At 41.8% G+C, this 25,832-nt stretch overlaps 1 protein-coding gene across 4 annotated transcripts in view; it reads right to left on the reverse strand.

Moving 5' to 3' along the window:
- The window catches only part of tbc1d22a (TBC1 domain family, member 22a), a 127,514-nt gene that overhangs the window by 29,159 nt on the left and 72,523 nt on the right, over window positions 1-25,832 (reverse strand). For all 4 annotated transcript variants that reach the window (XM_083999753.1, XM_083999754.1, XM_083999751.1 and 1 more), the window contains 2 exons: window positions 20,703-20,778; window positions 11,590-11,717 (listed from right to left, as the gene is read on the reverse strand). In XM_083999753.1, coding sequence (XP_083855879.1) covers window positions 11,590-11,717; window positions 20,703-20,778 — 204 coding nt within the window. The remainder of the gene's footprint in view (window positions 1-11,589; window positions 11,718-20,702; window positions 20,779-25,832) is intronic.

Consider the following 25,832-nt stretch of genomic DNA (forward strand, 5'->3'; position numbering starts at 1 on the left):
GTGGTGTGGTGTTTTTAATCATAACTTTAAAAAAAAATAGTAGCCTAATTGGTTAAAAAAAATAATAAATAAATCAGCAATTTTTATCAATTACTAGACATTTCAGGTGACCCCATTTGAATTCCAGGCGACCCCACGTGGGGTCCCGACCCCAAGGTTGAAAAACACTGACTTAACACATCCAGCTCTAATTCAACTCTCAGTGAGAATAATTAGGACATATCTTCCTTTAAATGCATAAATCCGAAAACTTACACCTGTCTCCAGTTTAATTTCTCCCTCAAACTCCTGCTCCTCCCTCCATCCTGCCCCAACCATCCAGTGCTGCTGCCTCAGCCTAAGGCTTTCTCATCATTATGATTTGCAAAATAAAGTTTGTCATGGGAGTCAAGGTGACTCCGTCAAACTTGTCTCTACCTCTTATCCTCCGCCATTGTTATTCTAGGTCCTCCACCCCCCTTTGTGTCAGGGCAGCCATATTGGCTCAGACAGACGGGACTCTGACTGACAAGCGCTGCTGATCAAAGTGGGGGGAAGGCTTGGGGGAAGGAGGGAGGGGGGTTAGGAGGGAGAGTCAGGGGAGAAAGGGTGATTGGGGCACGGCGAGAGGAGGAAGAAGTGAGGGTGAGTACATGAGAGACGGCGAGGACAGGAGGCTAAAGGTGAACAAAGACGGAAAAGGGAATGTGGAATGCAGAGTGAGGAGAGAGTATAGCAATGTCACGGTGTCTTTAAAGTGCTGCGTCGGCTGTCTGACGAGTCTCATCCTTCCAAAACAAACAGGCCTGACGTGGGACTAACCGACTCCAGACAAGGTGAAAAGGTGATGGCTGATGTAAGATGATAAATGAGCAGATTCAAAGTGATGTAACAATTACACAGATACACAGAATATGATGAAGCCCCGGCCCTCCAGTGGTAGTGTTAAAGCTCGGAGAGCGTGAACACGACTGTCGTAGTGACTGAGTACGAGCTGTACAAAGATTCTCATGTGCAATTCATCCCCGAGTGGTGCAATAGTGAATCTGATGATGATGTAGGTCTGTGACTGCAGGACTCCATGGCAAGGACAGGACATTTTGATTTCTAGAGCGATAACTAAATTATTTGTCAACTATTTTGATAAGTGAATAATTGGTCTGGGTAGTTTTTTAAAGAAGAAAAGTCAAAATTCTCTGATTTCAGCTTCTTAAATGTGAATAATCGATTAGTTGTTTGGTCAATAAAATGTAAACATTTTTTTTTTTAAATGTCAATCAGTGTGTGTGTCCCAAACCACAAGATGACGTCCTCAAATGTCTTGTTTGGTCCACAAACCAAAGAGATACTCAGTTTATTGTCATAAAGGAATAAAGAAACCAGAAATAATCATTTAAAATAATCGACAGATTAATCGATAATGAAAATCCTTAGTTGCAGCCTTCTTGATTTGTAAATTACAATCGCACAGAGAACGAGATAAGACTGATGACAAGAATCAAGTCTGTTTGGAAAGGAAAGCAGGAGACAAATGGAGGGAAACGATCCCAATGCTTCCTACTTCAGCGTTAATCAGGAAAGAAAAACAGAAAATTTAAAGGGATAGTTCACCCAAAATTCAAATTTCACTCATTTTCTACTCACCCTCATGTCGACTAAGGGTTGGGAGAAGTTTCAGTCATCCGTGCCTTCTTGGAGTTACAAGGCAATGCAGTGCTGCGCCGACCCCCCCTGTAACTCCAAGAAGGCACGGATGACTCTGAAACTTCTCCCAACCCTTAGTCGACATGAGGGTGAGTAGAAAATGAGTGAAATTTGAATTTTGGGTGAACTATCCCTTTAATAAAATCAAAATTGACGTCTTTACATAGATTTAGTCAATTTGGGATCCTTGTCATCTCTGATCACCCTAGTCTGTATGTGTATACTGAATGGTTTCCATGGTGGTATAAACAGATAAAGACGCCTCTTGTGAACCAAACATTTGAGGAAAAGGTATTAAAACAATACAACAACTTGTATGTGGTGATTGTCTTGCCTCCTGCTTGAAATCAATAACAGTTGGACAGCCTAACCCGCTACTGAGCAGACAGGGAATCACTAGTGTGGGTAGGACTTCATCCTAATATGAACAAGTAATGCTGTGGCTGAGTCCCAAAACCGTTCCCTGCTGGTTGGCTGACTTTTATCACAGTATACAGTCTGTGAGGGTTGTACGACATCATCAGCGATCAAGAAACAGCACAACTCCCAAGTCTTTATCAACTTCACTGGCAACTTCACCCATGTGCTTTCTAAGCAGCAGTACATTTGCAACAAGCGGAGAAAATACACCGACACCTTGTTTATGTCTTAGTTATTACAGCTAATGCAAATGGATAAACTGCGTGGCGTTTGTATGTGTTGATTTGGAACTGAAGAAGGCAATTCACGTGGGGGGGTAAACACACACACACACACACACACACACACAAACACACAGTATATGACAGTGAGAATATATAAGTGTCAAGAATATGTGTTTGTATTCTGTGGAAAAAACATACAGTGTTTCCGTTTTTATTCCCTGTGTTTACTTCATGCTGATATTGTGTCAGTGAGACACAATAAAAGAAAAAGAGAAGAGGAGAAATATTGACGCCGGTGCCAGTGGGAGTGTGACACCGGGCCGCGGAGAGGAGAATGTGTGGGTGTGAGCATTCCTGGAAGATGCCAAGTCTCAGCGTGTGTGTGTGTGTGTGTGTGTGTATGGCTGGGGTCTTGCCTACAGAGGCCTGTCTTATTGTTTGGAGTGACCACAGGGCCAACCATTACTATAGAAGGAAGACAGAGTGGTAGGGAAAGAGAGGAGAGCCACTTCCCCTCAGGGATTGGTCACACAATCTCTCTTTTATTCCGCTGGCAGGTAAGTCTTTTATTGATACTCGCACACACTGGTGCATGTAACCCTTACCCTTTGTTTGATAACTGACTTTGACACAACTTTGTGAGTCCGCTCAAAGGTACGAAGGTCCGGATAAAGCACTGCATTTAGCAAGGTCGCCATCCCTTTGCTTTTTGCTTTAGATGAAGAACTAACATCAATACTACAAGGAAGACTGAATGTGTTTTGAAGACATCCGAGGCCATGCAACAGTTAAGTGTTTAGGTTTGTAGTTGTAATGAGTTTGTAGCTGTTGTAGATTACTAATATGTCTGTAAATATATAAATAACTACCTGTGCAAGAACTTTTAATCTCTTATCAACACCCTAAGGGACAATATTTTAATCAATTTCTGTTTCCTTCATTACCTTTTACTTTATTTCATTTATCTGAGACATGAAGTCCACATTAAGATGATGGCAGTAACGTGCTAAAGTCAGACCACTGCCAGTGCTCATTATATAAGATGATAAAAGACATAAAAGAAAATACAGCGAGTAAAAAATATGCTTTAGAAAGAAAATTGGACCCTCAGACAAGATGAAGCTTAATGAAAGGAAAATTGCAGTTATAAAAGTCTACAGTACATGTTGGTGAGGTCAGTCGCGGATATAGTAGATATACTCCACGAGGTTGAAGTGCTGCCTTCAAAATTCACCATAAAGACATATTATCATAAGTATTATTATAAGTATTATAAATATCTGACATTGCATTGAATGTGCTTTCAGATTCAAGAGTAAGAGGAAATGTCTCCTGTGAAGGATATGTTTTAATGAATGGTTTTATTAGCATGCTAATAATGTCAGCAGCATTTATTGCAACTGCTAAATGTGTTTATTCTGTAAATTAGCTGAATAATCACTTAAGATGCTGAAGAAACACTAATTTCATTTCACTATTTAGAAAAACAACACTAGAAAAACAATCTTGTTTAAATAACTAGTAATCATTTAAGTCCTATAAAAAACTACAATATTTCAGAATATGTTAAGACAATACTTACAGAACGAGTATAAAGCAGTGTGAAATGGAAATAGTTCACTAGCTCAAACTGTGCCTCAGTGCTGGACTAGATGCGTTGCAGTAAATTATAAACTTTCCCTCCTGAAGTCCACACATATGATCATACACTGTGGTTTTAAAGCATGGCTGCTAACAATGCTAAACAAGTCCCTGGTTGGGGAATTCAACCACCCATATGGAAAAAGAACCATGTTTGAGAACCTGAAAATGTCACAGTATCCCTTTAACAGCCATGCTAATGCCGCCACACTGAGCTACTTGCTAATTTCATGCTCCACGCAACAGGGATAATTTGGTCCCTGTCTGTCTGCCCGTCTGTCTGTCTGTCTGTCTGTCTTCAGGGGAGGATGTGTGTGTGTGTGTGTGTGTGTGTGTGTGTGTGTGTGTGTGTGTGTTTTCTGCTGTGAATCATTCTTCCTCTCTGTCCGTGTCTCCCCATCTCCTCCTTTTCTCAATGTAGTGACGAATAGAGGAAAAAAAAGTGTGCGGGAGGAATAAGGGAGAACTAGATTGAGGGCTAAATAGACAAAAAAAAGAAAGAACATAAGACAAATGTCAAGAAGAGAGTGTAGGTAGAAGAACAGAAAGAGAGGATGACAGAGATGGAGAGAAAGACGGAGCGAGAGCTGTCTTGCTCTGGATTAGGCAACTGAACAGATGGCCACACCGCAGAGAGAAGACCACAGAGGAGACATTACAACACTCAGGTTAAAATCTCCCCTGTAACACACACGCACGCACACACACAGGCTCGGTGGCAAAGGGCAAGGTCTTTCTGTTCATTATCAGCATTCGTGAGAGACCCAAACACTCACTGTGCTTTGAGACATTTGTCCAAGAGAAGATAACAAAACAAAAAAAAGCTGAATTTGTCGAGTCTGGAAATCCAGATTGCTGTTTGGACGTTAATAAATAATGCATATTTGGTTGTGCTGACACGGAGCCCATACAGCGACCGAATCATCTAAAAATCATCAAACAGAGAAACATCCTGACCTCGGACGGAAGGTCGGTAAAGCGCATCGGGGGCTCAGACTGAAAACAAAAACAGGCAAAGCAGAGGGAAGGAAATGGTGCTTACGAAACGTACAAAACCTAATTTCACCAAAAACCAAGGATAATCTATGACTCCTTGAGCGGAGAGTAAGCTCTCATGATTCAAGAGCGCTGTCCATTGAGCTGAAGATTAGAAAAGCACTTTAGCTACTTCTGTAAGGATGATGTGTGGTTAGGAATCACATGCAGCGGTTTCTTCTGCGCAGCGTGGCAAACAGAACTCATTGTCTGATGCAAACTGTCTTTCACAAGTAGCGGCTTAAGAGCAAATATGAAGGAGAAGCGCACACAGGAGGAGAGATGTAAGGACGTGGGGTTCAAGGAACGGCGTGCTGTGATTTGAGAGGAAAGATGACGAGCAGAGAGTAGGAGGTGGGCGAAGAGTGGAGTATCCGTCGAGTCAAAGGAGATCTGGTTTTAAAAAAGAGCAGAGCGTATTAGACAGGAACATCTTTGTGTCTTGCTGTCGGCTCTGTTGAAAGTTTCATGAGTGGAAATGGTCTAATTCTTCTATCTGGGTCGGAGCGGAGGTGGCCGAAGAACAAAAAAACAAAAAGTGTAAGTGCATGTTTGTGTGTTTTCTGGAAGGGTGTGTGCATGTGTGTCGAGGCTGCGATCCAAACGACTGTGTAGAAACATCAAATATTTAGAGGATGGATTACAAGTACAATGTGTAGTTGGGCTGCTGTCAAGTCACGACAATGCAACAACACAGTTTAATCATTCATTCCTTGTTTCTTTTTTAGACTCAAGGTGGACGGTGCGCCTGTGTGGTGTAGGTTTGTGATGTTGTTCTGTCACACTGTAATTCTTGGTTATAAACTGAGTTCATTCGCCCATTCAAACCCACTTCATTTGTTTCCGGGTTCACAGGGTCTTTGTGGAAAAAAACCTACAGAACTTGACAAATGCGATTGACAGTGCCAGCCGTCACGCGGCAAAGAATAATGCGCTGTATGTCGCAAGAGTTCAGATATTCAATGTATTAACTTGCAATGATCCAGTCTTCTCCTGAGAGCACAAAACACATTTCTGAAGAGTTCCCACCTCTTGTCCGAATCAGCTTGACTGACTCCATTCAATGTGAAGGACCGGTAGTTTTACACAGAGCTGCCTCTTTTTGAGAGTGAATTAAGCTACACTGCAAAGGAAATGTGTAAGTTGGCTGGATGAAGTGTTTGAGCCTGGATACAGCAGGTTTGAAAGTGTCTAAATTCTGGGTGTGTGAAGGTAAAAACAAGTGAGAACACCTGACTACTGGGACCCACTCCTTTCCTCTGCCTCAGGCCAGCAGCTGAACGCTACACTGACTGCTATCAGCATTTCCCTTTGTCTCTTACTGAACTGTTTGAGGTCAAGTTGCACTACTGATGATTTAGCTGACCAGTTTTGATATAAAGGCTGAATACATTTAAAAAAAAATCTCTGTTCCACGAGCAGTGACACACAAAGCTATATTGATGGAGTGCTCATTCAATCATCTACTTTCAGCTGTCTAACCTTATCTATAATGCAGTTTCCAAGCATGGACAGTTCAGGGATAATATATTTTAATTTATTTAACCTTTATTTAAAGGACAATTCCAGGCGAATTCAACTCTGGGGTGTATTTACCTATCATTTTAGGTCTAAAAGAATGAATCTGAAGATTTTCAGTTTAATTGCTCCTGTTTAGCGGTAGTTGCATCTGTCCCCGCATCCCCACGGCAGCAATGAATGGGAGTGGATGTAAGTTCCGCTGTTTATGCTGTTTCCAGCCCTCAAAGCCGCAATTTTTTTCCACAGACAGCGTCAGATGGCTACTCAAACATGTACCGAGAAGTTTATTTACTTCAAGCAAGCCGGCATGTTTGTAAAACTAGATCTAATTCAAAGTCTCCCGGAGTCTCGCGCGAGACCCAGTTGCAGTGCGCGGTGCATTCGGGCACAGTGGGAAAAGCTACCGTTTGTGTCATAAACACAGGAATATCAACTCTTGACTTGCTTCAAGTAAAAAAAACTTCTCGGCGCATGTTTGAGTAGCCACCTGACACTGTCCGTGGAAAAAAATGTACACTTCAAGCAAGTAAAGAGTTGATATTCCTGTGTTTATGACACAAGCGGTAGCTCCCACTGCGCCTGAATACACCAGCACTGCAACTTCGGGCTCGCGCGAGACTCCGGGAGACTTTGAATTAGATCTAGTTTTACAAACATGCCGGCTTGCTTGAAGTAAATAAACTTCTCGGTACATGTTTGAGTAGCCATCTGACGCTGTCTGTGGAAAAAAATTGCGGCTTTGAGGGCTGGAAACAGCCTAAACAGCGGAACTTACATCCACTCCCATTCATTGCTGCCGTGGGGATGCGGGGACAGATGCAACTACCGCTAAACAGGAGCAATTAAACTGAAAATCTTCAGATTCATTCTTTTAGACCTAAAATGATAGGTAAATACACCCCAGAGTTGAATTCGCCTGGAATTGTCCTTTAACCAGGTGAGTCATTATGAACAAATTCTTATTTACAATGGTGACCTGACAAAAGGCAAGGCCTTTTGAGGGCGAGGTGGGGGGGGGGGGGGGGGGCTAAAAAAGGATTATGAAGTGAAAAATTCAGATTATTCATACAAGTAGAATTATAATACTGTAGTAAAATCATACAATATTCAAAACAAAAAACATAAAAAATCGAGCAACAAGATGTTAGTGGGTCTGGAAGCAGTTGCATGTCGGGGAGAATATTCATAATTGAGACTTTGAATGCTGACATGGAGATTAAATTGTCAAGTTTCAATGTCACGTCAAAAAACACATGCATGTAGTGCTGCATGGGTGTGGAAAGTCTCTTGATCACTACCTCTGGTGCGATCATATGATCATCATCATCCTATACATGTATAGGGGTTAACATAGGGGTGGACATTTCACACCAGCCCTGATGAAAACCTGTGGCTGCAATGAGTCGGCATGTTTATAATATAAGGCCATGCTGAAATAAAGGCTTTTTATTCTTTCAACCTCGAGAGTGCCTCCGTTTTTGCAACCACTTTGTCCAGTTTTAATGTTTAACCACATAGTATTCAAGACTACAGAACTCTCCAACATTAATATTCTGTTTGGTAAATGTGTTTAAACAAACCTGGACTTGTAAATCAGGTAAAAATGTTTAAAATCACAACTGAATACAACCTAAACGGAGGCTGCCCTGTGGCTTTAACTCACCCATCACTGTATCTACGGCTCTGGCATCAAGGTGTAAATCATGCTCTGGAAATGAGACATGACTTGTGACTGAGTGTCAGGACATAAGCTATGATGCATTTCTCTTTAGTTTACGATGCGGTGAATCCATTTTGAAAGCGGGACTTTGTGTTGTCTTTGTGTTTTTCTTGGTGTGTCACTCTGACTGTGTTTTGCTCATTAGATTTTTATGCTCTCGCTCATTCGTTCTGCTTTACTTCTGTCCTTTCAGTGGGATGGAGATTAGATTGGCTGCTGAGCTCTTTACCGATAATGCATGATGAAAAGTTACTGCTTGTTACTATGGATACCATGCAGACATCATGTATAATAGGGATCATTATGCCATAGAGCTGGGGCAGGTAGAGCGCATTAGTGGGTTAGCTGGTACTTTCTGAATAACCATGAGCTTGTTGTAACCTCCACCAAGAATCTGTTTACACCTGCGTCTGTCGGCAGGATTATGGAACAGATACTGAACTGATTAAGACCAATGGAGGGATGTAGGAGTTGGTGTTGATCTGGTTAAAGGGAACATCCAATCATATTTTTGTCAGTGTTTGGGGGGGAATGATGTTTGGATCTCATAAAATCAGACATTTTCGAGATATATGGCTTTGTAAAGCAGAGAAAATACAACAGTTACAACTGTTTGGCCTCTACAAAGTTTGATCAGTTATGTGTTATTTACCCCAGGATAACTCAAGTTTTTTTTTTTTTTTTTTCTTTTAAAGGCTTCCAATTTCCTCCTAACCTTCATCCATCTGTCAACCCTCTCATCACATATCACTCTGGCAGATTTGTAGCTTCTCTGAAACAAAAACACCTGCAAAAAACTTCAACAGGCTCCACAACTCGTCTCTTACCATCTCTCATTCATCATGTCTGTCAGCCGGATGGGCCTCAGTCAAAAAAACAAAACACAAAACTACAACAACAGAAAGAACACTCCCTAAGATGGAGAGCACAAGAGTTTGTTGCAATGATTTAGCATCAGTCCTTTACTAGAGTAAAACTCAATGGTTCAGTATTTATAATGGATAGCTGGCCGGGGGGTTGGTTTATGAAAACATAGTGGTGCTGCCGGGCCGACTTTTTTTTTTTTACGAGGAATCGCAAGCATAAGTCATGTGAGCGACAAGGCTGCTCTTAAACTGGAGGAGTTTGTGTGTTCACGACTCATTTTTCCAACTTCATGAGCCCTGCGCTGCCGATGACCCAGCAGCTTCATGTCAATGAGAGGAAGAGAATTCAAGATTTAAGCAACATTAATCTTTTTGAAGCTAAATTTGTCACATAAAAAAGATTGACAGCTTTTTTTGGGGGAGGTACATAGTTTGCTTTATTACAATTTAGCAAAGTGATTAAAAAGTCAAAGTTTTATGTGCAGTTTTGGTTGAATTTACCTGTCAGCTGTGATGCAGCGGAGTTCATTAAGATTTAGACAAGAGTCATTTGGTATTTATTCATTCGCGCTATAACTTGTTCAGTGGTGTTCGACTAAGCACCTCAGCTATAAACTCCAATATATTCTTACTTCATTTGCTTTTTTAATCTTACAAAAGCTTTTCATTTTATTCTTTTCTCTGTCTAGTGCCTCTCTTTTTTCCTCCAGACTTATGAGTCCTCCCTTCCACATTCTCCTTTTGTTTTCCTTGAACACAGTTACCTGACAAAAAGTTGATGCTTTATGGGCCATTTTTCTACACTGTGACTATTTGAGAAGCTTAATTGAGCTTCACATAGGAGTTAAGACAAATTTTCTAACTTTCATATAACATGTGAGACTTTTGAGTTCAGCAAACACGGAGGCAAATTCTCCAGTTGGGTGACAGAAGAAGAACGCAACAGGACAAAGTTAATTAAAGCACCAGTTAAACCTCAAAACAGAAAACATTATGGAAATATGCCATTTCTGTTTGTTTCATGTATAAATTTGAGGAAGGTTACAGTCTCCTCACCGCTCCACACAGCTCCGGTGTTTTCGTCCGCTGCTTTATTTCATCTCGCAAAAGCTTCGGCGGATGTTTCATGATTAATTAAGCCGGTTTCCGTCGCATTTTGCTTCTAACAGCCCTCTTTTCTTCCTCCTAAGTAAAAACTTTTGGGAGAATTTTTGAATTCCTTGCATTTTTTCTTTTCTAATGTGAAAGGTAAATCCGCCCAGCGATGAAAAAGGATGCTGAGAGCGGCAGCAGAAAGAACAGCGGAGAGCGGCTGTGAACACTTTTGCCATAATGACAGAGGAGAAGATGCAGATGTGTTTGTGTGCGACCACCTGGTACAGTTCAAAGTGCCACCGGTGGAGGAGTTCATTTAAAACCCTACCTTTGCTCTGCATTCGTCTCCTCCCTGCTCTCCTCATCTAATCAAACACTTTGATGTGATCGCACGTCTTACACTCTCAACCTCTGCATCAACTGGAAAATCCATTATATCTACTCGGCTCAAGCACGGCGCTACCCACACATGTCCCAGCATGTACACACACCCCGCGGAATCGATAGCAGACATTAGGTGTTATTGACAACGCCAACTGAGGTTAACAATCTGGCATAACTGTAGGCGCCGCCTATTAAGATGTGTTTAAATGTGAAAAGGGCAGCAAAATGAACAGGTCCACATGTGTTTGAATGGGATTAAGATCCTGAGCTCTGGCTCTCATTTATACATCTAGGTCAACACGGTAATAGGCTTTACTTTGACACTCGCACACACGCAGTCACACTCCTACAATAGAACACTGACTGCCGCCATAAAATGAAAATTAAACCATAAGTTAACACAGCTAAAACTTTTGTTCCACGCATGAAAGAGGCCACGTACATCTTTGTTTCACTTCCAAATTAACTAATCCTTTACAATCCCTCACCCACAAATCTTCCCCGAAATTATTATTTTTTTTTTAATCCTTTTGTCCATTCCCCTCTACAACTACTACTATATTATCAAGTGAGCATTGTCTCGCTCCATGTGTTGTGCTAACACTGAATAAAATCAACTCGTGCTGTGAAACTAATGACTTAAGTGTAAATTCGTCAGCAGCTTGGCCGTGTGATTGGGCCGAGTGGCACAGTTAGGCTGCATCGCGAGCTCTGAATAATTAAGGGTATCATAGTGAGAGCTGCCATGTTTGAATACCTTTACGGAGAAAAAAGAAGATCTTTATTATGTTGCATCATACAAATGGGTTGGCTGGGATACAATGGTAGGAATTACAAAAGAGCCACTTCTGAGGCAATCATAGATGTCATTATCAGAGAATACCTCCATCTCTGAAACCTCACGCAGAGCCAGATAGAAATGGACAGATAACAAAAAGCACAATAACAGTAGCTTTGTTGTGTGTATTTCGTGTCTATGTGTGTGTGTGTGTGTGTGTACCTGGTAGGTGTCCCACAGTCTGATCGTGCAGCGTAGTGGCAGCTCCCTCATCAGGAGGTTGTTCATCCAGCGGAAGGCAAACTGCAGGTATTCCACCTCATACTGCTGCATGTGGCGGTGCACAGACTCTGTCAGAAATAACAATAATCATAATTTTAAAAAACAGCAGTAAAACACACAGATTAAGGTTCAGCTGCCTCGTTTTTACTTTATGCAAAAAAGAGACGGTAGAGACGTGGATGTATACGGCCTAAACATCTCTTTAAGCTCTGGCATGAAAGCAAATGACACTAACAAGTCTGTCGATAGACAGATTCCTTCATAACACTCTTCTCTATTAATAACTGCTGCAGTCAGTCACACACACACACAAACACACATACAATAGAGATGTAATTACAGAGCTATCAGAATTGTCTGAGAGAAGCTACACACCACATTGGGAGCACGTTCATCGTTCAATAAAGCTTCAAAGCGATTGCGTGTCAGTCCGATGAAGAATGGAGGGTAGGAGCTGTAGGTCAATGGCATCCAGAGGTGACGATAGAAGCCATGTGTATGTGATGTATTGTCTGTGTTTTCATTATTTCTTGGACATTAAAGCTCCCAATAGGAGCTGATTAAAACTATATTTTTGTTAATTTGTCATAAAAGGTCAGCGTGCGGTGCAGCAAACCTCCTTAAACCCCTGTTGCTTTAAACAAAATTGTGACTATTTATCTTTTTTTTGCGTGGAGGGCGGTTGAGGAAATTTTAATCCTATACAAATCACATGTGTGTGATTCTTCACCCTGAACTCAGTATTAATTAAAGTCGTAAATACCTGCGGTTATTTGGCACGGTCATTGGTCTGCCCTGTCGACACACACGCTTTGTGCTATAAAATATGGCTCTTCAGCGTTTTTTCCACGAGGCATGGTTTTCCTGCATTTCCTGTTATGTCTCATTTGCTCCCGTTTGCACTTTGAGCTCAGTGAAATAGTTGTTGCATGATTTTCTACTGACATGAAAAATACGGTAATTTGGTAATGACAAGAAATCATGTAGTAACCACGGAGAGTAGAAAATATGAAATTACTCGTCTCTGGAAGATGATCATCAAGGTCAGGTACGCTGGAGCTTAAATATGAGTCACATTAACTCACAAATTGCTGATTTATTGGAGAATGGGATACGAGTCGTTACATGACATCAGAGACTTGGGAAAGCAGACGAGTGGTTTAAATATGCATTCTGCAGTCCGTCTTGATCTTTTACAATTTCTTTCAGCTTAAGGTGGAAATCTTAACCCCCCCAAAAAAGTAGCAGGTATTTCTGGTGCCAGGACTGCAATGGTCAATACAAAATCAAAACTGTATTTACATTACATTTACATATATGCTTAGCTGAGCTCTTTTTAAGAACTTTTAACTTTATCTATTTTATTTTATTTTACTTTTTTATTCTTCTTTGCTCCTGCTTTTAACTGTGTTTTTTTGTTTTTTGTTTTTATGCTGTTGTTTAAAAAAAAAAAAGTTTTGTCTTCATGTAAAGCACAATGAGTTGCCTTGGTATGAAATGCGCTATATAAATAAAGATGCCTTGCCTTGCCTAACAATGCAATGAGGTGAGACAAGTTTTTAAGAGTTGTATCAACAGGTGTTTAATTCACCAAATGGAGGAATTTTAATTTACAAAATGTTAGTTTACTTGCAAAGTGGATCAAATACTGTTCCAAACTGCACTATGGTTTGTGTGTCTACTGGAGGACCAAAGCCCTGGTAAGATCAATTCAATTTACATCACATGTGCATCATCTGGTCAAACAAACAACAATGCCAGGTGTATAACATGGAAAACACTACTGTTCTTCACTAATCTGTGATATTCAGTTCCTCAACCTACACAAAATACAACTCAACAGGAAGCTCTTTGGGAATAAAAGAACCTGACTCAGACCCTGGTTCCTCCAGTGGAAACAGAGGTCACATCTAATGGGCCCATGAACAGAGAACAAAGAGCTAACAGCAGCCTGTGGCTTTACAGACCAAACTCGTAAGTAAATCAATTCGTCGTTCACTTTAGTTTTTCATGGGATTTGCTGACAACAATAAGAAGAATAGAGAATATCAGCAGCCTTATTTTTCAAAGTAGGTATGATGGATTTTCTATGGACATAACTACGATTCATCTTCTGTGCTATCAACCCGAGATGGGAATACATCAAGAAACAGATGAACATACGCATCAGTCAAAACTGCAGTTTTTGCTCAGGAAACATGAGCTCACTGTTGGATTCCAACATTTTTCTCTCAATCAATTGTTTTTCTTTTTCTATAATTAGTCCAGATTACATCCCGGAGCCAAACAAGTCCATACGGTAAGCTGCATCAGGCGGTCTCAGTGTGGAGCGGAGTTCAAACGTCTGTGTCGATGTCAGTGTCATGGCACGGCGGCGCTTGGCGAGAAGAAAGGACGAGAAGCAGAACTGTCAGCTGAAAACTCGCAGCATATGGGGCTGTGACACTGAGAACGGCCACCTTTGTTCCTTCCTCTGTTCTTGATAAATGTTTGTTTTATGCTTCTTTACATAACAAAGGATTTAAAAAAAATATCGCTCAGTATTCAGCGACTCCCCATTTCATAGTCATCAAACCCATGACACTCATTCTCCCTCTCTCTCTGACACACACACACGCACACACATCATGATAGAGCTGTAATTATAGAGCTGTCAGAGAATCCATGAGAAAAGCCAGCTCGGGAGGAACTATAGCATCCTCCTCTCTCACACTCTGTGCTCCTAATCAGGGCTGACTGACAAGTGCATACACCCAAATACAGCATTAATAAAGCTTTAATTGGCGCAGCATTATGTAAGGCACTTCTAGCCCCGACCACGTGCTCAACACACAGGCCTGCTCTCAAACACAGACTTCAAACACTTGAATGACACCTGTCTTTGCGCTGCTCACACATGCGTGTTTAACAATTAGGCGCACACTCCACCACACGAGCGGGGTGCGAAGTAAACACAAAGCTATTATTTCACACTCCTCTCTGCAGTTTAATTATCACATGCTGCTGTAAAAGCATAAACAAGGCAAGCTCATTAACGGCGTATGCATCCTGGTGACAGATCTTAGCTAGCTGCCAAAGAGAAAAGGGAGAGAGTGGAACAACTTTTAGACAATGTTAAATGACACTAATGAACCTGCTCTGCCGCATGAAAGGGACTTCACCAGAAGAAGAGGAGTGGTGGAGAGGAGAGGTAGAGAGGAGAGGAGTGCTGGAGGAGAGAGAGGAGTGGATGAGAGGAGAGGAGTGGTGGAGGAGAGAGAGGAGAGGAAAGGAGTGGAGGAGAGGAGAGGAGTGGTGGAGGAGAGAGAGGAGAGGAAAGGAGTGGAGGAGAGGAGAGGAGTGGTGGAGGAGAGTGGAGGAGAGGAGTGGTGGAGGAGAGGAGAGGAGAGGAGAGGTAGAGAGGAGTGCTGGAGGAGAAGAAAGGAGTGGATGAGAGGAGAGGAGTGGTGGAGGAGAGAGAGGAGAGGAAAGGAGTGGAGGAGAGGAGAGAAAAGAGGAGAGGAGTGGTGGAAGAGAGAGAGGAGCGGAGAGGAGTGGTGGAAGAGAGAGAGGAGAGGAAAGGAGTGGAGAGGAGAGGAGAGGAGTGGTGGAGGAGAGAGAGGAGAGGAGCGGAGAGAGGAGTAGTGGAAGAGAGAGAGGAGAGAGAGGAGAAGAGAGGAGTGGTGGAGGAGAGGAGAGAAAAGAGAGAGAAAGGAGAGAAAAATGGAAAGAAAGAAACACAACAAACTGCAGCTCTACACTGCATCTTGTGACTTCTGAAACCGTGGGCTGCTGTCCAGCTGGCACAAAGCTCGGCATGCTGGGTAGCGTAGTTATGAGGGCCGGGGGAGGTTAGGGATGACATCTTTCATGGAAACTGATTGACTGATGAGTCTTGTCTTCCTTCCTGCTGCTGGTTAAAGTTGAGGACGGAGGCCACGGTCGGCCGGCTAGTCGGCTCTCCACGGCGGACGGAGGCTCGTGGCTGGCGAGGTGCGGGTGGACAGCGGAGGGTCGGAGGTCGTACAGTGACTAGTGAGCAGCTCCCCGGATTCTGCTGACGAGGCCGATTCCGCCTGACTTCAAGCTCTCCTTGGTGTAAAACGTAATTACAGTCAAACACTTTCCTCTCCCTCTCTCCGCTGGTCGGCTCGCTCTCGCTCAGCCTCGTCTGATCCAGTCGCTTCATTTCGAATCTGTTCTGTGTCATTTACTTCTTCTCACATCAGGTATTCCCATTCCCACCTCTCTCTGTAAATATACTGCATGTATACAATGGACGTTTTCATCTCGTTGCAACCTTTTTTTTTGTTGTAAAATTTCATTTATTTGATTCTTGCCAGCTTTAGCTCAGATTTAAACAAATCCAGCTGTTAATACAAACCAGGCGACGGCGGCGAGGTTTGATCTAGTCCCTTTGATTCTCTGTCACCGCCGTCTCACACACCAACTAAGTAAGCACTGTGTGTAACATCTAGGCTGGATTATGTGCCAGTCTTTAGTCTTTTTCTTTACCTTTTGTATTGAACCCAACCATTTGCTGTTCCAGCTGCTTGGCTGTGATTGGATGATCACTGTTTAGGTTGAGAAACATTCTAAAGATAATGCATTTTTTTTACTATTTTCATAGTGTTTATATGCATATAAAAGCATAAACACATACAATAATTTCTTACTAGATTATTATAATATGAAATAGTATCCACATATTTTCATGTTTCTGGTTTCAAAACCCAGTAGGACGCGGCTATAACAGGTAAAAAAGAAAACACTCAAAAGCCAAGTACAAAGGTAGAGTCCACTGAGTGACACTTACTTAATTATTCCTCTCACACAACAAACAACCACAAGGTCACGCATTTGTTACTGATTAGCCTGCAGGAGACTGCAGCAATTGTGGGGGAGGATATGTTTTCATGGTGTTACTATAAGTGTGTGTGTGTGTGTGTGTGTGTGTGTGTGTGTGTGTGTGTGTGTGCGTACATCAACTATGCTTCTAATTCATTCCTGTCCCTAAAAATGCAGCATGATGAAGCTGTTCAGGTAGAACCTGCTGCCTGAAAACAAAAAGGAGCTGTATGGGATTTTCCACGTTCTTAGCGACTGATTTAAAAACATTTTCAGGTTCAGAAAGGTGTAAATAACATTATAAACAATGGTTGTTTGTAATAGTGTGTGCCTATTTCTCAAGAGGTGAAGCCTTCAAGAGGAAACAAAACCCTGTCAGCGTTTCAAATCCAAGGAGCCCACAGAGATGGCCACTGTAGGGATCACATTCTACCTAAAGGTTTGGTATAGAGAGTGAAAATGAACTGGCTGTAGTGTAGCACATCGCATCTGAATAAAAAAAATTATTAAAGATTTGACAAACAATGTGTTAAGCATGTAAAATGTGATATTTGCTGCAGGGATAGAGAGCAGGATGCATGAACATTAGTGATAACTGGAGGCTGTGTGGGAGTACGAGGAGAGACGGTGTAACTGACCTCAAGCTAAAACTGAACTAAATATGCACTTAAAAAAGCAAATTTGCTAAAAAATGTAAAAGTTTATGGAGTACACAACTGTTAATGTAAATCCTGCTACAAAAAAACTTGCATAACATATCAAATATGAAAACACTAAACGTAGTGACTACTTTGAAAAGCAACTGCTGCAAAAGGCAAATGATCTTGAATTATGTTTTGAAATCCGTAATAACACATTACAACCCTTTTTCAGCCTCTCATGATGACACAATCCGGCTACCAGCTTTTTAACACAATTCAGACTCAGAAGACACACCACCAGTGCGTCCTCTAATTTACATAAATAAATTCACCTTTGGGCAATTTGCATGTTGATGAACTTGTGCTAACACACTTGCATGCAACAAATACACAGAAAGAGATAAGAGGGGGGGTAGGGGAGATAAAGAGATCACAGAAACATTACAAGCATGCCGACAAAGTGGCTTGTCTTTTGAGGAGGTACACGTGCTGGCGTCAAACAAGTCTAATGGGAGTTAGCGTCACTTATTACATGAAGGATTAATTACAGAGGGGAGGGTGTTGGTCTGAGGGAGGGGCGTGCAAAGGGAGAAACAAAAGATACAGAATTTGAAAAAAAAAAAGCCTTCCAACGACGTTGCCTGCTGTTTTCAACTAAAAGAATCAAAGTAAAGAAATGAAGATCTTTAATTTTTAGCTTTCTCTTCAACAAATGTGTCTGCAATTCTTTCTCTTTTTTTACCCTCCTTATTTCAAGTTCAATTAGAGCTTACACCACAGGAGTGGATTCACACAACACAAATTAAAATGGAATATCTAACGAACACCTGCAGAAGACATTTGATGTTTTGTGCAAAACTATATATATATTTATTTTCCCAGTGTTTCAAGTGAAGTCTGCACTTTTGAGCCCCCTGCTACCATCTCAGTGGTAACACCTGAGGAAGGAGGAGGTGTTTTTTTCCCACTCGTTCCAGGACATAAACTGGCTGCATTGCAGTTATTAAACCTTATTCTTAAAACACTGGAATTTATTGCTGTCTCAAGACTGTGGAATTTATGACATTTTATTACTTTGTCAGCCCTCTCCGCCGCCTTTAACACGGCCAGTCGTTCTAATTTCAAAGCCTGTTACAGTCTGGCCTGTGTTAGTGACACGGCATCCTCTCTCAAAGGCAGCTAAATCCACTGCTTAACGTCTCCACAGACTCAAAGCTGCTCTAATTATAAGCTGTAATTTACTTTGAATGTGAATAACAACAATTAAATCATTCGTTCGTTGCTTCGGCAATATTTTGTCACTCGCCTTTACACCTCTGAGCACCCTGTAGGTAACAACCGCGCTGTGCACGTCAGTTAGACATCCCTCACTGTGGCAAATCATATAGTAATTAATAGATGATGCAGACATGGTCGTAAAACACTCTATGAGTTTACTCCCCCTCTCTCCGTGGCTGGGTTGTATGTTCTCCCCCTTCAGTCTGACAGACGCCCAGGAGGAGCAACACGCCGTCATTTGAACGGAGCAGAGACAAGGTGACAGAGACGGACAGATCAGCAATGTCCTATCCCCGCTGACCCACTACTGCAAACGTTAATGCAATAAAACACTGGGCGGAGGTCAAAAACATCACAGACTCCCTCTGTCCTAATATCCCTGTCTCTCCTCCCATTGTCTTAACAAATACCCCATCTACTACTAATGCCCCTGTGTCAGATATCCAACTGAAGGCTGAAAATGAAATCCAGAGTCTCATAGCAACAGCTAATGCATTTTCTTTTGCCGTTTTGGAAGGTTACTTGTTCTCTCTAATGGAGGATAACAGTTTTTATGTGTAATAAAGAAATGCAATGGATCGGTAATCTAAAAAATAAAATAAAAAACTCTTAAACCAACAGACTTGGGACTTCAACAGTGGAAAAAATGAATATTGGTGAATCTGCAGTCAAAACATATGCCTGTTGTAAAAAAAAAAAAAAACATGGATGCCACCCTTTGTCAAAGCACAAAGCTCCCTGGATAACCCCACATCTGATAAGCGCTGATAGGTAATTTTGGAAGAGATGAGAGGCCATTGTTCCCAAAACAGATGCTATGTCGACAGCCGAGCGAAAAACAATCCTGTAACACAAGATAAAAGCTATCAGTGATCTCATTAGAGGTGGTAATGTCAAGCTGGAGAGGTATAAAATGGCTCTGGCCCAACTATGATGACAGCGCACTTATGGAATAAGATACAGTAAAAAACGCAGAGTCATTTTTTTATGTCTTTGCTTGAGTGTGCTGGAGCGAGGGTGGTTGGCTTTTTTTTTTCTGTCTCTTTTGTGTAAATGTTATAAAAGATACAGACAAATAAAATGTTTTATACACACATACGCAATGATATCATTGGATCGTTTTCCTTTTTATACACAGAATACAACATGCACCGACACTGACCCTCACACGGACACGTCCTTTCTATAGGCAACTTTACTCATCACGATCACACACACAAACAGACAGGCCTGTATATACACACTAACTTTCTCTGACATTCACCCACACACACACATGCGCTCTCTTTCCTGCCATTTGAATGCAGCGAGTGAGTCCTCCCTTGCCTCTGGCTGACAGAGCGGGTGACAGGATGGTCGGACAGCACCAAGGTTAGTCCAGAACATGACCACTATACAAAGGCACGCTTTGATAAAACCTTGTCTTGCACAATGCATTGTGGGCCGTCGCAAAACACCACGTGAGACTTAAGTGACAGAGGTGAGTTTGCGTCGTTGAAAGTAAAAGCAGGTGAGATTTACACATTTATTGTCATAAAAAAATAGGAATTAAACTGAGAAAATAAAATCAGCTTTGCTAATTAACACTAGGTGAATTATCACCGAGCTGCGTGTGAGAACGCTCAGTGTGCATACATCAACTTCCAGGGCTCAGCAGGCTATTGCTTTGTGCTATTAATTACCAGCACATACACATTTCCATGATATCTGGGTGGTGTTGTCATTGCAAACTGACAAAACCCCAGAAGATTCAAGGTGTGAAATCTCACTTTGTGCTGTGTCTCCTTTTCTAACGCATGGTTTCAAACTATCAAAGTTTAAGCAAATCACAAACCAAGATTGAAGAAAGAAATCTTTGTTGAAGCCATTTTCTAATTTGATTCTTTTTACCTCTCTCTCTCTCTCTCTCTCTCTTTTTTTTTTTTTTTTACCAGCAGAGGACACATCACTAGGGACTTTAAGACATTTATGAATGACAAGCGACGTCCAGTCAACAACATATTACCACCTCAAAGGAACATTTATATATTCAGGAACTAAACATGGCCTTGCTTTAGCACCTCAGTGAAATGAGCCTTATACTTGAAATGTCAGATTCAGGTTAAAATACTAAAAGTATACTGCGTACAAAAAAAATTGGGAGTTTGGATTAAACCAGAGAAGAAATGACCATTGAAAAGAAAAGAAAAGAAACAACTGAAAAGACAAAAGAAAAGAAAAAGTAAATGGAAATCAAGTCAAACTGGCAGAGCTGTGAGCAGCAAGTACGTAATGGATGGGTGGATGGAGGCGAGGCAGAAGACTCACCATCAATCCTGCTGACCAGCTCCTCCAGGGCCTTGACTTTTCTCTGGATGCCTGGCTGGGCAAATGTATAGTTGTCCTGAGGAGGAGAGAAAAATCAGGAGTCAACATGGACCAACGCTACTTCCACAAGTGTGTGAATTTAAAAAGGACAGGCGGTATAATATGTATGCTGACTCCCAAAGTGAATGAGTGCACAAAACAAACTTCAGACATGATGTGGGAGTAATTACAAACGACAAGGAGCAAGGGGGTCGGTGCAATAAGTGGATAAAATCCCTGTGAACACGGGATGAATGATTGAAAAGTGCAAAAAATACAAAATTAATAAATAAAAACCAAAGCTAAAGAGATCTGAAGATATTTCATTAACAGAATAATAATTGTCAAATTTCTCTGTCATTTCGTAGACGAGCAGTGAAATCAACCCCCCGCTGAGAAAAAGAAAAATGACTTGTTTCGCATTGACGTTTTGCAGCCACTTGGCCTGGGAGCCGGCGTATCACAGAGCTCACTCTGAGGGTTTGAAAATCCACATTTTCACTTTGAGGATTCATTTTCAGAAAAGTGCGGTGGCAATTACAGATTCTGAAGCGTTCGCCAGGCCTCATTTCACACCTCATGCGAAACCCTTGCCATCTTTAAAAAAAACAGTAAACAGAGAAAACAGGCCGTTGGCATGACATAACGTGCCAGTCATTGGCCTAAGTAGAGAGAGAAGGGCTGACTGTGAATGTGCCTGAAAGGAGCTAACAGGTGAGCTGGAAGAAAGACAATGTTTCTAAAGAGATCTAAGTGTAGATGGATTGTTATTGCCTTAATACAGTCAACAGTCAATTAGACCACCAGCATCCTACACACTTTAAGTTTTATGAGAGACACCGATTGGTCCATCTCACTGTAAATCAACACATCCAACGCCCTCCGTCCTTGAATGATCTCACTAGCTTGTAACAAAGATACTTGATACAGAAGACAGTATGTTATAGGCAGCGCTAATGGTATCAGGGGTGCAAACTTATCCGGGGTAAAAAAAGGTGACAAGATACTGACCCCCTAGGGAGGTCCGGGGGCATGCCCCCCCGGGGAAAAAAAAAAAAAAAAAATCAACTTTAAAGGTGAATTTACAGTCAATTTTAGCATTTATATAACAGCTGTGACATATTTACTAGGGGTGGAATGGTTCACAAAATCCACTTTTCGGTTTGGTTCACGGTTTTGTGGTCATGGTTTTCGGTTGGGTTTGGTATACTTTGATCATTGGGAAAATCAATCATGTCTTGTATATTCAGGTTAAAACTGAAAGAATGAGGCAGACAGGAAGTGTGTACCATACTGTATGGTACACACTTCCTGTCTGCTCAGTGGGTGTGGTCATGATCGCTCACTCATCAGTCAAAACATAACAACACAACTCTATGTACAGTATAAACCAATGTCTCATGTTGATCCTCTTCATGCACTAGCTTAATAAACGAATCAACCCGGTGCAAGGTCTTATCAATCTACAGTAAAAACACAATGTTTTATATTAGTTAAAATGTTTCACCTTTAAGGCCTCTACGTTTTGCAGCAGTGAAACCAGACCAGAACCAACTGAGTGACTCCTGAGACACAGGCTGGTTCAGGTTTCTGAAAAATGGATTCGGTATTTATGGGCTTAAAAAAAAAAAAAAAAATCTGTAATAATGTGTGATTACGGTCACTTATCCCATTGAAATGAAACAGTCTGAGACCTGCAGGGAGGTGGAGAAACACCGTGTGACACGGTTACAGGAATCTGGTGAAAGTGAGCCGTCTCCTTTTCCCGCTGCAACCAATCTTTAAATGTTGTAATCACAATCTCTGACAATTGAGCATCACATCTGGGCATTTCCCATCATGCTTCAGTCCAAGCCTCACTAGTTGTGTCACAGTTGTAGTTATTTCTCGGGAAATCAAACTGGTCACATCAAATTAACTTTACAGTATCTGGATGAGGAGCGTCACATGTTCAAGCTGTCATAATCTTTTTTTACTTTTCACAAGTACAATAATGTTCATAAGTAGCGTGCTACAGCGCTCTACACACACAAGTACGCGTGTCTTCTGTGATTAATCTGCACTTGAGAGAATCAGACGTTTTCAGATTGTAATGTGACATGACTGTGTATCTTGGACACACAATAAGTGGATGTGATCACAGGAGTGGGCAGCGTCATTTGGTTGAAGTTGCAGAATACAATACGTGCAAGAACAGCACATAAGCATTTTGTGTCTGCGTGTACACACACACACACACACACACACACACACACACACACACATATACAGAGGATTACATTTCCTTGAGGGGTCATTTCAGTGTGGCTGGAGAACAGCTGATGTGGCAAACTATCCAACAGATGGAGAGAGGAGGAGAGAGAAAATGAGAAGGAGAAAGAGAGGAGAAAGAAAGAAAGAGAAAGAGAAAGAGAGAGAGGGGGGGTAGAAGTCATTTAGCAATAAACAGCTCCAGTTGTCCTTCAGGCTCAGCAGAACCGAGGCACATGTGTCCTCCTGAGTCCATCAGTGGCTGCAGTGGAGGGGCTGCAGTCTCATTTCCTCTATGTGCAGCATCTTTCCCTCCTTTCAACTCACTGTTGTCCCAAGTTTTAACTTCTCCTCTTCTTCCTATCCGTTCTCATTCACCCAATTTGGCCTCTTGATTCCTTTCCCTAATGTCCCTCATATTTCCTCTATGCTACATTTGTTTTCATTAACTAAATAACTCTAGAACGACAACTCATTTTGTGGCTAATTTTACATGTGTACATTGTCTTCATTTTCCTCTCAGCCCTCTGTGTCTCCTTCTCTCTATCTCTCCCCCTCTCTCTCCACCACCCCAGTGTTAATACGGTTAGGTGCTAAGCAAGTGTGAGGGCCAGTACAAGTAATTACATTTGCATTATTGAAGCTTCTGGCTTTAATCAACTGCCCTTCCTTCTCTCTTTCAGCCTCTCACTCACCAGTTTCTTCTTTCTGCTTTTTTTTTTTGTTCGAACTCTCTCTAACAATTCTCATGTGCTGTCTCATGCTCTCTTTTCTATTCCTTTACTCTTTTTTTTAATTGCCATTTTATTTTTCTCTTCTCTGTTTCTTGTACCTCTTCCTCACATTTTCCGTACATCAGACCTGTCAGGTTGTTTCATGTCCTTGCTCATCGCTACCACTTGTCCATTTACATATCTGTCACAATCTCCTTGCTCAGCTTCTAAAATAAATAAAAACTTTTTTTTTTTTTTTAACGCTCATATAGAAAACTTGTTGGACTAATTTTTAGGGCATTGCTGACTCAACTTATTTCTTACTTTTTAACCTATTTCATTTCTCTTTTTTTCATCTTTCTGGTGAAAAATTCCCTCCTTTTAGACTTTTTATTTTACACTTCTGGCAATTCCACACAGAAGCACCAGGCAAGCAATTTCCATTTAAGTGAGTCAGCACCATCTTTATGTCCAGTGTCCAGTTGCTACAAGACATCCCTGATCCTAATGCTCCATAGCACCTCTCCTGATCAAACTCTCCACCTTTAACAAACTCCTGAATATTGAAAAGTATGTGAAGTATCTAAACCATAATCAACTTAGAGAGCAAAACAGAGTTAAAGTCTTCTCCACACAAAAGCACTGATGCCTACACCATTCAGATCACTTCTTTTACTTCCAACTCGCTGGCTCATTCTGTTGCATGCTCTTCTATAGCTTCAACCTCGATAAGAAAGACTCATTTCTGCTTTTAGTGAAATGAAAGGCAACTAAGTCTTCTCTCAGCTGTAGTTATGCAATCGCAACAAGACGATAAAGATAAAAAGAAAAAGACAGCTCTGTGTCTGAGGTTCAAGACGTTTTCACAGCTGCCATTTGTCTCTCGCTTTCAGATGCTCCCTTCCTCCCCTCACTCATTCCCTTTATCCTTTATGCGTTCTCTAATTCTCCCTCCTTTCCACTGGTTTCCTCTCGTAAATCCGGCCCTGCTCCTTCCTCATCCAACTGTTCACACAAACCTCTCATTTCTCCCTTTATCAATCTCTAACTCTTCCCCTCTCTCAGCTTCTGTTCTCCATTTCATTGTCTAGTTTCATCTGTCTGCTGGTGCTAATGAGACTAGACTTGACTAAGTGTTTTCAAAATGCTATTATGTCTCCTCTGCTTTGTTGTGTTCCCTGGTGTTTCGTTTTGTTCCATGCTGTAGTGCATTTTATTTTGTGACTGATTGCCGTTTAGTTTCTTTTTTTTGTGTGGAGTGGGAGTGAGAGACAACTTTTTACTTTCTTTTTATACTTTTTTTTATCTGTATTCACATTTATCCCATCTCTCTCCATCTCAGCTGTTTCTCCTCCACTTCCTTCGCCCTCTCTCCCCCTTCATCCCTCTCCCTCCTTAACTCTCTCACTTCCTTCATTACTTGTTTTTTTCCATCCCGTTTTCTATTTTCTGCCTGTTCCTCCTCCGCTCACTTCCCGTCTTTGCCAAATCCAATATGTCAGATCTTTGATCAGCTGAGGCAACAGGAGGAAATCAACTCCCACTCCTTCATAATTCATATGTTCCCCCTCTTCTCCCGCCATCTGTCCATCCACCGCATCTGACCCGGCAACTAAGTGGAGCTGCCTCGCCGCGGCTCGCCGTGAATGAAGAAGGGACACGCGCTGCACAAACATAAAGTCTGTGTTTCTCTTTCTAAGCCAGGTGTCAACAGCCACTCGTTCTCTCCTCCTTTGTTCTCCCTCTCTCTCTCTCTCTCTCTCTCCTCCTCTCCCTCTGTCAGCTGAATCGATAGCTCCTCTTCACCTCTCAGTCCATTCTATTAGAGACAACAATGGCTCCGCGTTGGACTAAGATTGCCTCCTATTGAGGCGCTGGATGTCTATCAGCGAGTTGGACAGAAGCGGCACAACAATGCTGCGGGGCTATGTGTACGTGTAAAAGAGGGAGAGAGAGAGAGAGAGAGAGACATAAGGACAGAGGGGCGAGCGAGAGATGACAGGTCAAGATAAAAACTAGACAATAATGGACACACAATGTTGCAGAGAAGAATGAAGGACAGGGCAATGATCTGTCAGTCTCAGGCATGTGTGTGTGTGTATGTGTGTGTGAGAGCATAAGAGAGAGC

Source organism: Trachurus trachurus, assembly GCF_905171665.1.
Source record: "Trachurus trachurus genome assembly, chromosome: 23".
In the NCBI taxonomy this organism is placed as follows: Eukaryota; Metazoa; Chordata; class Actinopteri; order Carangiformes; family Carangidae; genus Trachurus; species Trachurus trachurus.